This window comes from Hyperoodon ampullatus, assembly GCF_949752795.1.
Source record: "Hyperoodon ampullatus genome assembly, chromosome: 13".
NCBI classification, from domain to species: Eukaryota; Metazoa; Chordata; class Mammalia; order Artiodactyla; family Ziphiidae; genus Hyperoodon; species Hyperoodon ampullatus.
In genome coordinates, this window is record NC_136926.1 from 50,629,024 (window position 1) to 50,645,304 (window position 16,281).

General features: G+C 39.3%; 1 protein-coding gene across 9 annotated transcripts in view; it reads left to right on the plus strand.

Annotated features, from left to right (window-relative positions):
• DTNA (dystrobrevin alpha) overlaps positions 1–16,281 on the plus strand; it is a gene marked incomplete at both ends in the record, with an annotated part of 142,077 nt that overhangs the window by 100,062 nt on the left and 25,734 nt on the right. For 8 of the 9 annotated variants that reach the window (XM_079718028.1, XM_079718030.1, XM_079718029.1 and 5 more), the window contains 2 exons: positions 1,414–1,511; positions 5,986–6,099. In XM_079718028.1, coding sequence (XP_079574154.1) covers positions 1,414–1,511; positions 5,986–6,099 — 212 coding nt within the window. The remainder of the gene's footprint in view (positions 1–1,413; positions 1,512–5,985; positions 6,100–16,281) is intronic. The other variant, XM_079718035.1, reaches the window with a different exon arrangement.

Consider the following 16,281-nt stretch of genomic DNA (forward strand, 5'->3'; position numbering starts at 1 on the left):
TTACCAAGTTTAAACCTTTCCCTATGGTTAGTTTTCTAGAAATGAAAAATCAGGCTGAGTTTCACCATGTCTTTGGACTTAGGCAATGGGTGTTATTTTTTAAAGCTTGGCATTCTTTGGTAGAAAGATTAGTTGTAATTTTTTAAAATTTGTTTTAAAAGCAATAAAGACTGACATTGAGGAATTTCTATAATGTACAGTAGAGCAAAGAAAGTAAGGCACAGGGAAGTCTACATAATCTGACCCTGCTTTTACAAAACAATATCAAATAAGCCCTTGACTAAATACACATACACATAAATACATATATAAATATGGTATATGAGGTATATATACATATATATTCTTATATAATCATATTCTTATATATATGTGATTATGTAAGAATGGAGAGGGACTTCCCTGGTAGCGCAGTGGTTAAGAACCCACCTGCCAATGGAGGGGACACAGGTTCGAGCCCTGATCCAGGAAGATCCCACATGCCGTGGAGCAACAAAGCCCGTGTACCACAACTACTGAGCCTGTGCTCTAGAGCCCACATGCCACAACTACTGAAGCTCGAGTGCCTAGAGCCCATGCTCCGCAACAAGAGAAGCCACCGCAATGAGAAACCCACACACTGCAACGAAGACTAGCCTGCTTACCTCAACGAGGGAAAGGCCAAGTGCAGCAATGATGACCCAACGCAGGCATAAATAAATAAATAAATAAATAAATAAATAAATAACTTTATTTTAAAAAAATAAAAGAATGGGGAAAGTTATAACTGCGTATACACCAGTTGTTAAAGCTGTTTGCAATCCATCAGTGTAAAATTACATATATGAATAAAGAAATGCTAAAAGTATGTTGACCAAAAGAAGAAAAGAAAGTCATATTAACTATGACTTTAAAACTATACAATTTTTTTTTTATTAGTTTCTGCTTTATAACAAAGTGAATCAGTCATACATATATATCTGTTCCCACATCCCTTCCCTCATGCATCTTACAATTTTTAATTGTATATTACAGTGGTTAAACAGTAACTCTAGAGAAAGAGATACTTCAGCAGTGATATAGTTTTTTAACCCCACCTTTACTGAAAGAATATTTGCGATGGGAACAGCATGGCAAGAATGAACTAGTTCCCCAAAGACTTCAAGTCAGAAAGCTAAAAACCAATTTTTCCCATGTTTTGTATATTTGCCTGCCAAAGGATTCTATTCTGCTTTCCACTGCATAGATGTGCTCCAGATCCCCAAAAAAGCTGGTCCTTAGGAGAGGAATGGCCATTTAATTTTACGTGTTTGCTTTTTTTGTTTTGATAGAAATAGTTTTTTCTTTCTTGTGCATATCTCACGACTCCAGTCTTTCAAACACAGGTCGGTTCCCCTACCCAGTACTAAATAGTATAAACCACATATTTTCCAGCAGCCAGCACAGCAGAGGAGTGCCCCTGACATCTCCTTCACCATTGATGCAAATAAGCAACAAAGGCAGCTGATCGCAGAACTAGAAAACAAGAACAGGTAAGGCTTTGGGGACATACTGGCTTTTTCAATCAAAGTACGCATTCATTAATAACCTATAGTCATGCTTTTAAATATCCAGGTTTTTTCACCCTGTAGGCATATAAATATAAGGGAAGACATCTAGAGTCAATGATGCTGGCTTCTGAAAAGCTAATCTTTAAATTTTAGATCATCAGAGACTTCATGAGGGAAAAAATAATTTTATATATATATATATATATATTATTTCTGAGATGTCGATGCAATTAACGTAGTCTCCCTAGACAGTCTCATTTCCCTTTTTCTGACACACTTATTTTTGTTAAGGAGCTGTCTAAGGCAGAAGGGCGCTCCTGGGTGCTAGGAAGAAAGTATCTCAGCCACCCAGAGACAAGCAGAAGGCTCGCCACAGAGGGGTCCTGTGAGGATCCCCAGCTAAAGAGGCATCTGGAGTGACCACCCAGTTGTTCAAGCCAAACATTTCCACACCCACATCCACATCAGTAGGTTGTCTCTTTATTCAGCACAGATTGATTCACAGTCTGGTCCTGTGGCAGTTCCCAAAAACCGTGCACCTCATGTCCTCCATTACCACTCAATCCAGCCTGTCATTTCATATCATGTTCTTTCTTGTTCAGAACCCGCTGATGATTTTCCACCCACTTTGGTGACCTGCTCTCACCACAGTCTGCAGGTCCTACCTGACCTGATTCCAGCCTCTCTTGCCAGCCACAGCCCGCCTGGCTCATTACACTCCTGCTTCTTTCTTTCTTTACAGCCTTTAAAGTATTGGTTGTTTTCGCAGCTTAGAAAGCTCTTCCTCGGGGTCTCTGCAGAGATGGCTCCTTCCCATCACTCAGATCTCAGTTCAAATGCCACCTCCTAAAAGATCACCTCTCTGATCTCTCCCACTACCTCCTATTCCAGGAACCACTCTCTGTTACATCCGTGTGTGTGTGCGTGTGAGTGTGAGTGTGTGTGTGTGTGTGTGTGTGTGTGTATGACATCTCTCTCTGAAAAAAAGTTGCATTTAAGTGTTTGTTTCCTTTTTATTGTCTGTCTTCCCTGACTGATATGGAACTTCTTTGAAAACAGAGGCCATGACAAATGGCTGCTGAGTTCCAGAACCATGCCTGGTACATTGTAACAGTGTAGAAACTCAGTCAATATATACTGAGTGAGAAAGTAATAAATATCTGAGTCAGATCTCAAACTCAATGATGAGTAAGCCTCATATAAGAACAACTTGTACATTCTGTGTTTCTTAGAACAACACCAAGCTGTCTTAATACTTAATCTCATCTTTAAACACTGATGTCCCTTCTGAGATCAGACCGGTAAAGGAGGAGGTTGTGATCATTGTTGCATGCCTGTAGAGTTTGACCTGAAATTTTTTGGATAAATGGTCATGCTATTCTTTAAAATTCTATAGAAAAAAAATTAAAAGGAAGATACAAACTCACTTGGCACATTTTCATATTCTTAGAAAGAAAAAAAGACTGAAGTGAAAATTTAAAAGCCCACAAATATCTTGGTTGCAGTTTTAATCTACTCTCCCACCTCTCCAAAGCACTTTGTTTTCCCTTCCGATTCTCTGCTTCCACTCAGCATGGGGATAGCACACTTGAGGGGAAATCGGGACTTCCTTTAAGGAAATACCCCGGAGATATCTACCTCCATGTGGGATTCCAGAATCAGCAAGAGACCCCATGAATGTGCTGGCTGTACCATGCTACCACTCTTACTGCCTGTTTCTAGGGCATTTGGGGATTGCAATCGCTGAATACATGTTTTTAAGATGAGAGGGAATAAAAGAATGGAAATGAGAAGAGATGGCAGAAAGAGAGCTTCATCCTTTCCCTGAGTTCTTTCCCCACCCCGTGCCTGAAGAGCATCTAGTTCATCCTGAGCTCATCTCTGTAAGCCAACGGCCTCATGCCTTCCAAAGACCCCAGAACCACATCCCAGAAGCTTATCCAGGTCACAGTTCCTGCACCACAGAAATTCACCCAGGGATCCCATGGTCTCCAAAGTGACAGTTAACCCAATAATCAGATCTCTGGGCTTCAAGGAGGGATAGAATTCCTCACTTTACTCCATGACTACCCTAGGTAGTCATTTAGACATTTCAGAAATGATCTTTAGAAGATAATGCTTTCTTAGAGCATCCTTAGAGGAGCCAGTTAGAGCCATTAGGAGTAGCTGAACTCTTCAGATTACATTGTGGAAGTCACAGCCTGCCTAGGCTAGACCTGTCCAAGCAAGTACCAAAGACTGAGGGAGTCGAACACATATGGGCTTTGGGGCAAACCCGCCTGAATTCAAATGACTGGTGCCACCTACGTATTGAAATTGGGCAAGACTTTTAACTGGTATGTGCTAGATTCCCTCATTCATAAAACAGATAATAGCAGTACCAATAGAACTATTGGTACTATACTAGTCTATATACAACAGAACTGTTATGAGGATTAAATACGACTAAAGAAGACAGCACAGTCCCTGGGTGTAGTCTAAGCACTTCATGCTCCTTACCTATCTTACCTTTCTTCTCATCTGATCAGAGCTGCTTCTCTCTTTTTCTTCCTTGGGCTAAATGGCTGTGTCATGGTTCTGTCCTGAGAACCAACAAGGAGAACTAGTGGAAGTCACAGAATGTCAGGATGTTAGTCCTCAAGATCTTGGAAATCTCAGTTCACTGATTTTCAGGCTGAGCTCTCTGGGAGTTCGGGGGCCCTGTAGGGGTGTGTGAAGAGGAAGAAGAGCTAGTAGCCCAGGGCACCCCCTTTCTTTAACCAGAGAAGTTCCTTCTTAACTGTGTGACATGTTGGGTTTCCATGGAAGATTTCTTTTAAAGAAAATTTTCCACTATAGAACACCAAGGGGGACAAAAAAAAAGTTGAGAGCCACTGAATTATGGTCCAAGCTCCTCACCATACCCATGAGAGGTGTAGTGACTCACTGGTATGAGTCACTTGATTCTGGCATGTTTGTGAAGCAGGAGGTTGTAAATCAGCCTCTCAGATGGAAAGCCACCCATCCCCCTTGCTCACCAAGTTCACCTTCCATTCTTAGTGCTTCGTTCTGTCTTATGGGCTCTTCTGCATTTTGCTGGATGGGAGACTTACCCCTCCCCCAAGAACCTGTGACTTCTAACCTTGCTTAATAGCTTCTAACTCACTTAGGGATCATTTGTCTTACATCGGTCACCCATCCCTTATGGCTGGCCTAATGTTCACCCCAATGCAGGGCAGCCCAGGCCCCAACATCAATAATAGACTGACATGTCTCACCCCTGACAGAGGTCACACCAATAGCACTCTTATGTCACAGACTCAATTACAGTGAATCCTTTTAAAAGCACTTTCCTTCATAAGGCTACCCTTATTCAGATACATTGTTAAGGCTGAAAATATTAAGGAAAAGGGAAAGAATTTTGCCTACCTGGGGGCTTCTCAGATAAATTCAGTGAGAAGAATTTCATTCCTGGTGAGAGAATGGGGTTATTTAGTTTTGCAAAATGAGCACCATTTATCCTTATTTTTTCCAAGCATCTCTTACTTGGTAGCTGCAGGTACTTTATGGTGTCAGACTGAGATCATAAATAAGAGGACGATTCATTTTTGTCTCTTAAGCAGTGCGCTTTGCAAAGCTGAACACATAACCACAGCATTATATTACTGACTAGAGAGAGTACTAGGTCCTGGGGAGAACACTCAGCTTGAAGGCTCCAATGACATATTGCAGAGTCTTCCTAGTTTGGATGTACTGGAGGTGAAGGCAGTATCCCCTCACCCAGAGCACCCAACTGTTGCAGGAAGGGGCAACAATGTTCCAGGGCCGGAGAGTGGGCTCTTGTCTAACACTCAGAAATGAATTGTCCAAGGAGACACATATTGACAAAGCAAAGAGTTTATTGGGAACGAACAGGCACCCGGGGGGAGAGCAGCAGGGTAAGGGAACACAGAACTGCTCTGCCACGTGGCTCTCAGTCTCAGGTTTTATGGTAATGGGGTTAGTTTCCGGGTTGTCTCTGGCCAATCATCTTGCTTGGCCCATATTTGGTCTGACCCAGGGTCCTTCCTGGTGGTGCGCGCATCTCTCATCCAAGATGGATTCCAGCACAAAGGATTCTGGGAGGTTGGTCGTCTCCTCCCTGTCTTGGCCCCTCCCAAATTCTCCTGGTTAGTTTTTAGTGGCAGCACCATGTTCCTTATCAGAACCTCCTGTTGTGAGACAACTCAGGCAAGCAGTTATCAGTTATCATCGTACCTGGCCAAGGCGGGAGGTTTCAGTCAATGGTTCCCTAACCCAACTAGCTACAGCCAACACCTCGTAAACACAGTCGGTTAGTGAGGGTTGGTTCTGCTCCAACACATAGGATGACCCCTTCTTTCTTTGTTCTGGTGGCTCTGATCTACTCAGATGTTAGATCCTGGACATCCTGGAAGTTAACTGACCTGGGTTTCTTACCTTCCTCCTCTCTCCCAAGAGAAATCTTACAGGAGATCCAGAGACTGCGGCTAGAGCATGAACAAGCTTCTCAGCCCACTCCAGAGAAGGCACAGCAAAACCCCACTCTGCTGGCAGAGCTCCGCCTCCTCAGGTAAGAAAAGCAGCCCAAGGCGTCTCAGGAAATACAGGTGTCTGAGATCATCAATAAAGTCTAACAGTGCCCACCAGAAAATGGTCCTCAGCCACCATAGCTGCTAACGTCTGTTTGCTTTTTTTTTAATAGCACACATCTAATTGCTGGAATTTGGAGGTTTGGGAAAGAGGCTGTTTATTTATTTATTTATTTTCTTTGACACAGAGAAAAGGAAACAGTGTTCTTTAGATCCGAAACAAAATGTTTCACTGGAAAACAGAATTTTTTATAGTGCACTCTCTTTTTTTAATTAAAGTATAGTTGATGTACAATATTATATAAGTTACAGGTATACAACATAGTGATGCCCAATTTTTTAAAGTTATACCTCATTTATAGTTTTTATAAAATATTGGCTGTATTCTCTGTTGTACACTATATCCTTATAGCTTATTTTATACATAATAGTTTGTACCTGTTAATGTCCTACCCCTATGTTGCCACTCCCCCCTTCCCTTTCCCCATTGGTAACCACTTGTTTGTTCTCTATATCTGTCTTACTGGAAAAAAATTTGAACTCAACTCTTTTTAGTTATTTGCACTATCAACAATAGGTTTATGATAAAAGTAATCAACAAAACAAACATGTAAACAACTAAAGAATCATCACAGTTTTTTAAATTTAAAAATTTACCTGTGACCCATAAATTATCTCTAAATCTTGGTCCCTAATAGCTTTGCATACAGATTTTCATACCTTCTTCTTCTACAAATGAATTTTTTTATTATTATTATTTTTTTATTAGTTTCTGCTTTATAACAAAGTGAATCAGTCATACATATACATCTGTTCCCACATCCCCTCCCTCATGCATCTCCCTCCCTCCCACCCTCCCCATCCCACCCCTCCAGGCGGTCACAAAGCACCGAGCTGATCTCCCTGTGCTCTGCGGCTGCTTCCCACTATCTATCTACCTTACGTTTGGTAGTGTATATATGTCCATGCCTCTCTTTCCCTTTGTCACAGCTTACCCTTCCCCTTCCCCATATCCTCAAGTCCATTCTCTAGTAGGTCTGTGTCTTTATTCCCGTTTTACCCCTAGGTTCTTCATGACATTTTTTTTTTTTTAAATTCCATATATATGTGTTAGCATACGGTATTTGTCTTTCTCTTTCTGACTTACTTCACTCTGTATGACAGACTCTAGGTCTATCCACCTCATTACAAATAGCTCAGTTTCGTTTCTTTTTATGGCTGAGTAATATTCCATTGTATATATGTGCCACATCTTCTTTATCCATTCATCCGATGATGGACACTTAGGTTGTTTCCAGCTCCGGGCTATTGTGAATAGAGCTGCAATGAACATTTTGGTACATGTCTCTTTTTGAATTATGGTTTTCTCAGGGTATATGCCTAGTAGTGGGATTGCTGGGTCATATGGTAGTTCTATTTTTAGTTTTTTAAGGAACCGCCATACTGTTCTCCATAGTGGCTGTACCAATTCACATTCCCACCAGCAGTGCAAGAGTGTTCCCTTTTCTCCACACCCTCTCCAGCATTTATTGTTTCTAGATTTCTTGATGATGGCCATTCTGACTGGTGTGAGATGATATCTCATTGTAGTTTTGATTTGCATTTCTCTAATGATTAATGATGTTGAGCATTCTTTCATGTGTTTGTTGGCAGTCTGTATATCTTCTTTGGAGAAATGCCTATTTAAGTCTTCTGCCCATTTTTGGATTGGGTTGTTTGTTTTTTTGCTATTGAGCTGCATGAGCTGTTTATAAATTTTGGAGATTAATCCTCTGTCAGTTGCTTCATTTGCAAATATTTTCTCCCATTCTGAGGGTTGTCTTTTGGTCTTGTTTATGGTTTCCTTTGCTGTGCAAAAGCTTTGAAGTTTCATTAGGTCCCATTTGTTTATCTTTGTTTTTAGTTCCATTTCTCTAGGAGGTGGGTCCAAAAGGATCTTGCTGTGATTTATGTCATAGAGTGTTCTACCTATGTTTTCCTCTAAGAGTTTGATAGTTTCTGGCCTTACATTTAGGTCTTTAATCCATTTTGAGCTTATTTTTGTGTATGGTGTTAGGGAATGATCTAATCGCATACTTTTACATGTCCCTGTCCAGTTTTCCCAACACCACTTATTGAAGAGGCTGTCCTTTCTCCACTGTACATTCCTGCCTCCTTTATCAAAGATAAGTTGGCCATATGTGCGTGGGTTTATCTCTGGGCTTTCTATCCTGATCCACTGATCTATCTTTCTGTTTTTATGCCAGTACCACACTGTCTTAATTACTGTAGCTTTGTAGTATAGTCTGAAGTCAGGGAGCCTGATTCCTCCAGCTCCGTTTTTCGTTCTCAAGATTGCTTTGGCTATTCGGGGTCTTTTGTTTTTCCAAACAAATTTTGAAATTTTTTGTTCTAGTTCTGTGAAAAATGCCAGTGGTAGTTTGATAGGGATTGCATTGAATCTGTAGATTGCTTTGGGTAGTAGAGTCATTTTCACAATATTGATTCTTCCAATCCAGGAGCATGGTATATCTCTCCATCTATTTATATCATCTTTAATTTCTTTCATCAGTGTCTTATAATTTTCTGCATACAGGTCTTTTGTCTCCTTAGGTAGGTTTATTCCTAGATATTTTATTCTTTTTGTTGCAATGGTAAATGGGAGTGTTTTCTTGATTTCATTTTCAGATTTTTCATCATTAGTGTACAGGAATGCCAGAGATTTCTGTGCATTAATTTTGTATCCTGCTACTTTACCAAATTCATTGATTAGCTCTAGTAGTTTTTCGGTAGCATCTTTAGGATTCTCTATGTATAGTATCATGTCATCTGCAAACAGTGACAGCTTTACTTCTTCTTTTCCAATTTGGATTCCTTTTATTTCCTTTTCTTCTCTGATTGCTGTGGCTAAAACTTCCAAAACTAGGTTGAATAAGAGTGGTGAGAGTGGGCAGCCTTGTCTTGTTCCTGATCTTAGTGGAAATGGTTTCAGTTTTTCACCATTGAGGACAATGTTGGCTGTGGGTTTGTCATATATGGCCTTTATTATGTTGAGGAAAGTTCCCTCTATGCCTACTTTCTGCAGGGTTTTTATCATAAATGGGTGTTGAATTTTGTCGAAAGCTTTCTCTGCATCTATTGAGATGATCATATGGTTTTTCTCCTTCAACTTGTTAATATGGTGTATCACATTGATTGATTTGCGTATATTGAAGAATCCTTGCATTCCTGGAATAAACCCCACTTGATCATGGTGTATGATCCTTTTAATGTGCTGTTGGATTCTGTTTGCTAGTATTTTGTTGAGGATTTTTGCATCTATGTTCATCAGTGATATTGGCCTGTAGTTTTCTTTCTTTGTGACATCCTTGCCTGGTTTTGGTATCAAGGTGATGGTGGCCTCGTAGAATGAGTTTGGGAGTGTTCCTTCCTCTGATATTGTTTGGAAGAGTTTGAGAAGGATGGGTGTTAGCTCTTCTCTAAATGTTTGATAGAATTCGCCTGTGAAGCCATCTGGTCCTGGGCTTTTGTTTGATGGAAGATTTTTAATCACAGTTTCAATTTCAGTGCTTGTGATTGGTCTATTCATATTTTCTATTTCTTCCTGAGTCAGTCTTGGTAGGTTGTGCATTTCTAAGAATTTGTCCATTTCTTCTAGGTTGTCCATTTTATTGGCATAGAGTTGCTTATAGTAATCTCTCATGATCTTTTGTATTTCTGCAGTGTCATTTGTTACTTCTCCTTTTTCATTTCTAATTCTACTGATTTGAGTCTTCTCCCTTCTTTTCTTGATGAGTCTGGCTAATGGTTTGTCAATTTTGTTTATCTTCTCAAAGAACCAGCTTTTAGTTTGGTTGATCTTTGCTATCGTTTCCTTCATTTCTTTTTCATTTATTTCTGATCTGATCTTTATGATTTCTTTCCTTCTGCTAACTTTGGGGGTTTTTTGTTCTTCTTTCTCTAATTGCTTTAGGTGCAGGGTCAGGTTGTTTACTCGAAATGTTTCCTGTTTCTTAAGGTGGGATTGTATTGCTATAAACTTCCCCCTTAGAACTGCTTTTGCTGTGTCCCATAGGTTTTGGGTCGTCGTGTCTCCATTGTCATTTGTTTCTAAGTATTTCTTAATTTCCTCTTTGATTTCTTCAGTGATCACTTCATTATTGAGTAGTGTATTGTTTAGCCTCCATGTGTTTGTATTTTTTACAGATCTTTTCCTGTAATTGATGTCTAGTCTCATAGCATTGTGGTCGGAAAAGATACTTGATACAATTTCAATTTTCTTAAATTTACCAAGGCTTGATTTGTGACCCAAGATATGATCTATCCTGGAGAATGTTCCATGAGCACTTGAGAAAAATGTGTATTCTGTTGTTTTTGGGTGGAATGTCCTATAAATATCAATTAAGTCCATCTTGTTTAATGTATCATTTAAAGCTTGTGTTTCCTTATTTATTTTCATTTTGGATGATCTGTCCATTGGTGAAAGTGGGGTGTTAAAGTCCCCTACTATGATTGTGTTACTGTCGATTTCCCCTTTTATGGCTGTTAGTATTTGCCTTATGTATTGAGGTGCTCCTATGTTGGGTGCATAAATATTTACAATTGTTATATCTTCTTCTTGGATCGATCCCTTTATCGTTATGTAGTGTCCTTCTTTGTCTCTTCTAATAGTCTTTATTTTAAAGTCTATTTTGTCTGATATAAGAATTGCTACTCCAGCTTTCTTTTGATTTCCATTTGCATGGAATATCTTTTTCCATCCCCTTACTTTCAATCTGTATGCGTCTCTAGGTCTGAAGTGGGTCTCTTGTAGACAGCATATATATGGGTCTTGTTTTTGTATCCATTCAGCCACTCTGTGTCTTTTGGTGGGAGCATTTAGTCCATTTACATTTAAGGTAATTATTGATATGTATGTTCCTATTCCCATTTCCTTAATGGCTTTGGGTTCGTTATTGTAGGTATAGTCCTTCTGTTGTGTTTCTTGCCTAGAGAAGTTCCTTTAGCATTTGTTGTAAAGCTGGTTTGGTGGTGCTGAACTCTCTCAGCTTTTGCTTGTCTGTAAAGGTTTTAATTTCTCCATCAAATCTGAATGAGATCCTTGCTGGGTAGAGTAATCTTGGTTGCAGGTTTCTCTCCTTCATCACTTTAATTATGTCCTGCCACTCCCTTCTGGCTTGTAGAGTTTCTGCTGAGAGATCAGCTGTTAACCTGATGGGGATTCCCTTGTGTGTTATTTGTTGTTTTTCCCTTGCTGCTTTTAATATGATTTCTTTGTGTTTAATTTTTGACAGTTTGATTAATATGTGTCTTGGCGTATTTCTTCTTGGATTTATTCTGTATGGGACTCTCTGTGCCTCCTGGACTTGATTAACTATTTCCTTTCCCATATTAGGGAAGTTTTCAACTATAATCTCTTCAAATATTTTCTCAGTCCCTTTCTTTTTCTCTTCTTCTTCTGGAACCCCTATAATTCGAATGTTGGTGCATTTAATGTTGTCCCAGAGGTCTCTGAGACTGTCCTCTGTTCTTTTCATTCTTTTTTCTTTATTTTTCTCTGCATCAGTTATTTCCACTATTTTATCTTCCACCTCACTTATCCGTTCTTCTGCCTCAGTTATTCTGCTATTGATCCCATCTAGACTATTTTTCATTTCACCTGCAGTCTCCGCCCTCGAAGGGGCTTGTAGTGTGTAGAAACCTTCCCTCCTTCACGGCTCCCTCCCACTGGTGCAGGTCCCGTCCATATCCTATTGTCTCTGTTTATTCTTTTTTTCTTTTGACCTACCCAGGTATGTGGGGAGTTTCTTGCCTTTTGGGGGGTCTGAGGTCTTCTGTCAGCGTTCAGTAGGTGTTCTGTTGGAGTTGTTCCACGTGTAGATGAATTTCTGATGTATCTGTGGGGAGGAAGGTGATCTCCGCGTCTTACTCTTCCGCCATCTTCCTCCGTCTTACAAATGAATTTAAAGGCCTGGTGTTACCTAGTCTGTCATCATGAAATATTTGAGTTGGGAAGGACCTAAGAAGGTCATTTGGTTCAAGTCGTGAATTTCAGGGCACTTCTCAGAGTCAGACCGGTAGAGTAGTAAGACGTGGATGAGGACTGTGACCGTGTGCAAAAGGAGAGTCACACCATGGGCTCCAATCAGACTTAACTACCATACCTTGAATATGGCACTTACCCAAACCTGTCTGTGTAATAAACAACACAAACATAAACTCAAAGACATTCCCTCATGAAAATGTCATATGGATATTTCACAAGTCACTTGTAGTTAGCAAGTATAACATTCTTTCCATCTTTCAGTTTGGATGCCAAGTATATTTCAGGTAAATCTAATGCTGAGGCATAATTTTTATAATAAGTGCAGATGCCTCTTCTCAGAAACTCTTGTCAGAGTTAGAGTGCCACTTACTTCCTCCATACAAGGAGACTAAATTAAGCAGATTCTGTATGGCTATATTTGGATTTTACCAAGCCCCTATTGATTGTAGTCATGGATGTTTCTGGGGGTTCCACTCTAAACCTGCCCTTTGGCCATATTAACATCTGAGCACTCAGCACATCTGGCCAGGGGGCAGGCCCTGCCTCTCAGCTGGGATCCAGTCTCCCCAGGTTTGTGCACCTGGCTAGAGGGGCAAACCCACCAAAGGCCTGAGTTATGGAAAGGAGACCTATAGAACTTGCAGCTTGTGGAGGCTGCTTGATGTGAAGAGATCACATCATACTTTGGAAGAACAAAATAATTTAATGGAAGAAACAGAAATTCTTCCTTTTCAACATATGGGATTTCTGGTCCTACTTTCACAGAGATGTAATAGAAATTCTTGCACATTCCACTACCATCACCCAGAAGGGATGAAAATGAAAAGAAGGAAAAAGTGATGTTTTACATCCTCCTCCTCAAAGGCAAATGAAAGTAAAATCACTGCTTGAAAGCATCTTTTGCCAAATCGGATCATGTAGGCCCTCCAGACTCACAAGTTAAGAAAGTTAAGTCTAGTGTACACAGAAATATAACTGAATAAACCAACTTAGAAATAGAATAGTCATTCATCTACACCTCAGGGTACCCTGTCTCTGCCTGGAATGTTCTTTATACCTCTTCACTGGCCGTCCCATTCTCTAGTGGAAGGGTGGTGACTAGGAACTTTCATAAACATTTTCACTGGTTCCCCCCAGTTAGCATTTGCTTTCCAAAGTATTTGGTTCCGTTAGGATGATACCATCTGGGAAGGCATCTTTATGTACCTGGTTCACTGATGATGACTTTTCCAACTGATATTTCTTCCCTCCTTGATGTTGCTATCTTGGAACAGTCCAATAATTCTAACCATCCTCTGGCCCTGACTCGTGGGCATTCCCATGACCCCAGCCTAGCTCAAAGCTACACTAAGGAGTCTGGCTCTGTGGGGAACTTCTAGACTTTCGGCCCTCACTGTCAGCTGGTGGCCCATACATAAGGCTTGAGGCTTGAGACACCTAAATCCTAGCTGATTCACTTACCTGCCTCCATATTCTCCACATTTCTTCTGCCTGGAAGAAGAAGTACACTCCCTTGAAGTATATTTCTTTAGATGCTTATGAACCATTTATACTGTGCTAAGCACTTTTGAACCATTTGGGGATTTCAAAGATACCCTGACATCCCAGGTTAAGAAAACCTGCTCTGGGTGTTTTATCTTTTAGTCATTTCAGACTTTCAAAGAGTTCCAAAACAATGACCTCTTGACAATTACTTTGGCCTTGAGTTCCCATTGAGGGGTGACCATGTGAAGCTGCCAAAGGAACTCCTTATTGTAGCTTTGACAGAGGTCTTCTCCACCTGTTACATCCTTTCTGGGCCTCTTACTGAGAAGCCAACAGGAGAAATTTCTTTAGTAGGGGAATGGGGGCAGCAAGATCAGAGCTTTGCTTTTCATGAACACATAGTTTATTTTTATCTTAAGGGCATCATGACCTTTCTAAATGATCATATTTCCCTTTTTACTTTAGCCACAAGAAAGTGGAAAGCCAGGTTTGCAACCAAGATCTGGCAACTGAATAGGATTATAGGATAGGCATTTCTGTGTGCTAATCTGACACTTTCTATGCACTAAGCTCTACATACACTGTTCCATACAGTAGCTGTAAAAAAAATCCTGGGAGCTGGACATTACTATTATAGTCTTTTTATGGATAAAGGAACTGAGATTCACAGAAGTTAAATAACTTGCCCAAGATCCTGCACAATGAGCATCACAGGTATATTCTGTCTCTTTTCCTTGGGTCTTAACTATCTCCTGCCTGTACTATTATAATAAACACTTTTCTGATTCCCAGCCTCTGGTCCATCTACACTGCTATCAGATTTATCATCCTCCATTGTATTGTTCATTTAGTTCATTCATCTTGAGGATATTGCTATCAATCCTACAATAGGAAGCCATTAGAGGATGAGTTACGTATCAAGTTAACACAGTGGATTAGATTGTCAAGTCAGATTCACATGATCTTACCCTAGTATTGAGCTTTACTCATAATTTCAAGAATACAGGCAATCAAGAGACACAGATGAAGCAGAGAAAGGGCTGGAACATACCACGTGGTTCCCTAGGTCTTTCCTTCCCATATTGGATGGAGTATCTGAGGGAAATTTTGCAAGGTGATCTAGTGAGCCTTCCCACTGCAGAACCATTAAAAGACAGCTAAAGAACTATGTTTGCAAAGACAATACCATGTTCTATAATGAAGAAAACATTAATGAAAACTGCAGAAGCAACTTGACACTACAAATCTTAAGAAAAACAAGTATAAATATTCATATCTATCCCTTGTCTAAAAAATAAGCATTATATTATACACATGGCATTCTTTTCAAAGTATATAAAATTATTCTTTGAGAAAACTTATTAATATAAAGAGACTTTTTTTGTTTTACCAATTAAAAATGGAATCATAATCTCTGATGCAAGTCTGTGGTTTCCAGACTTGAACATTAGACCAGCTTAATTTTTTTTTATTATTTTGGGGAAACAACATAAAGTTGAGTACTTTTTGTTTTACCATATAATGACACTTTAAAACTACCATCATCTGTTATTGCAAGTTTCATGAATGACTATATTTTTCAACTTTTTATTTTGAAAAAAATTTTAAGCCTACAGAAGTGTTGTAAGAATATCACAATGAATTTCCTTCTACGCTTCACCTAAAGATTGCGAACATTTTGCCACACCCTTCTGCATCTCCCTATATATGTTTGTATATGTAAATTACATACACATTTTTGATGAGCCATCTGAGAGTAAATTGCAGACATTATAACCCTTTACCCCAAATACTTATGTATATATTTTCTAAGAAAAAAGAAGACATTCTCTTGTATAACCATGGTACCATCATCAAATTCAGGAAAGTTAATATTGTTATTTATTATTATCTAATATACAGTTCATATTAAAATTTTGCCTATTGTCCCAACACTGTCCTAAAGAAAGTAGGTCTTAACACACACACAAAGCTAGAAATAATCTGACAGAATAAAAGGCATTTGTTCAGACATGAATATTTTTAGCTCTACGAAAATAAAATCACTACTTAGTCCTTGTTTTCTCATTTTTCCTTGGAACAGTGGAGGCTACACCACAGATGTGTTACCCACATTTGGTAACCACTGGTATAAACACTTATAGAGAAGACATTATTAAATGAATGTTTTTTTAAAAATGTAATGCAATCAAATGCATGAAAGAGTAAATGTCATGTTTTGAAAGAGTACTACTGTAAGATAAATGTACAAGGTTTTTTTTCAATGTTGGTTAATTATAGATCACTATAAGCTAACTTTTTCTGATAGTTTTTGGATGCTTCTCTTAATATTTCTTACCTATAATATTAGAAGTTTGCTTCAACCTTCTTCTCAAAGTGCTCTTATGATCAAAAGGCCAAAATTTATAGAACAGTATCTAGAAGAGAACTGGAAATAAATCAGAAACATTATCTACTCTTCTTCCAAGCCCTTCTGAGGATGTAGTTGGAACACCATGTGCAGACAAGGTCAAAGAAAAAACAGCTAATGGGTTTGTCATTGAAGAATATTTTCGAATTGGGCAAGACTTTTAAAATTAGAATGCTACAGACCAGGAAGACCAAAGACTAAAATAAGATAACATTAAAGTCTATAAAATTATGATGTTCCTTG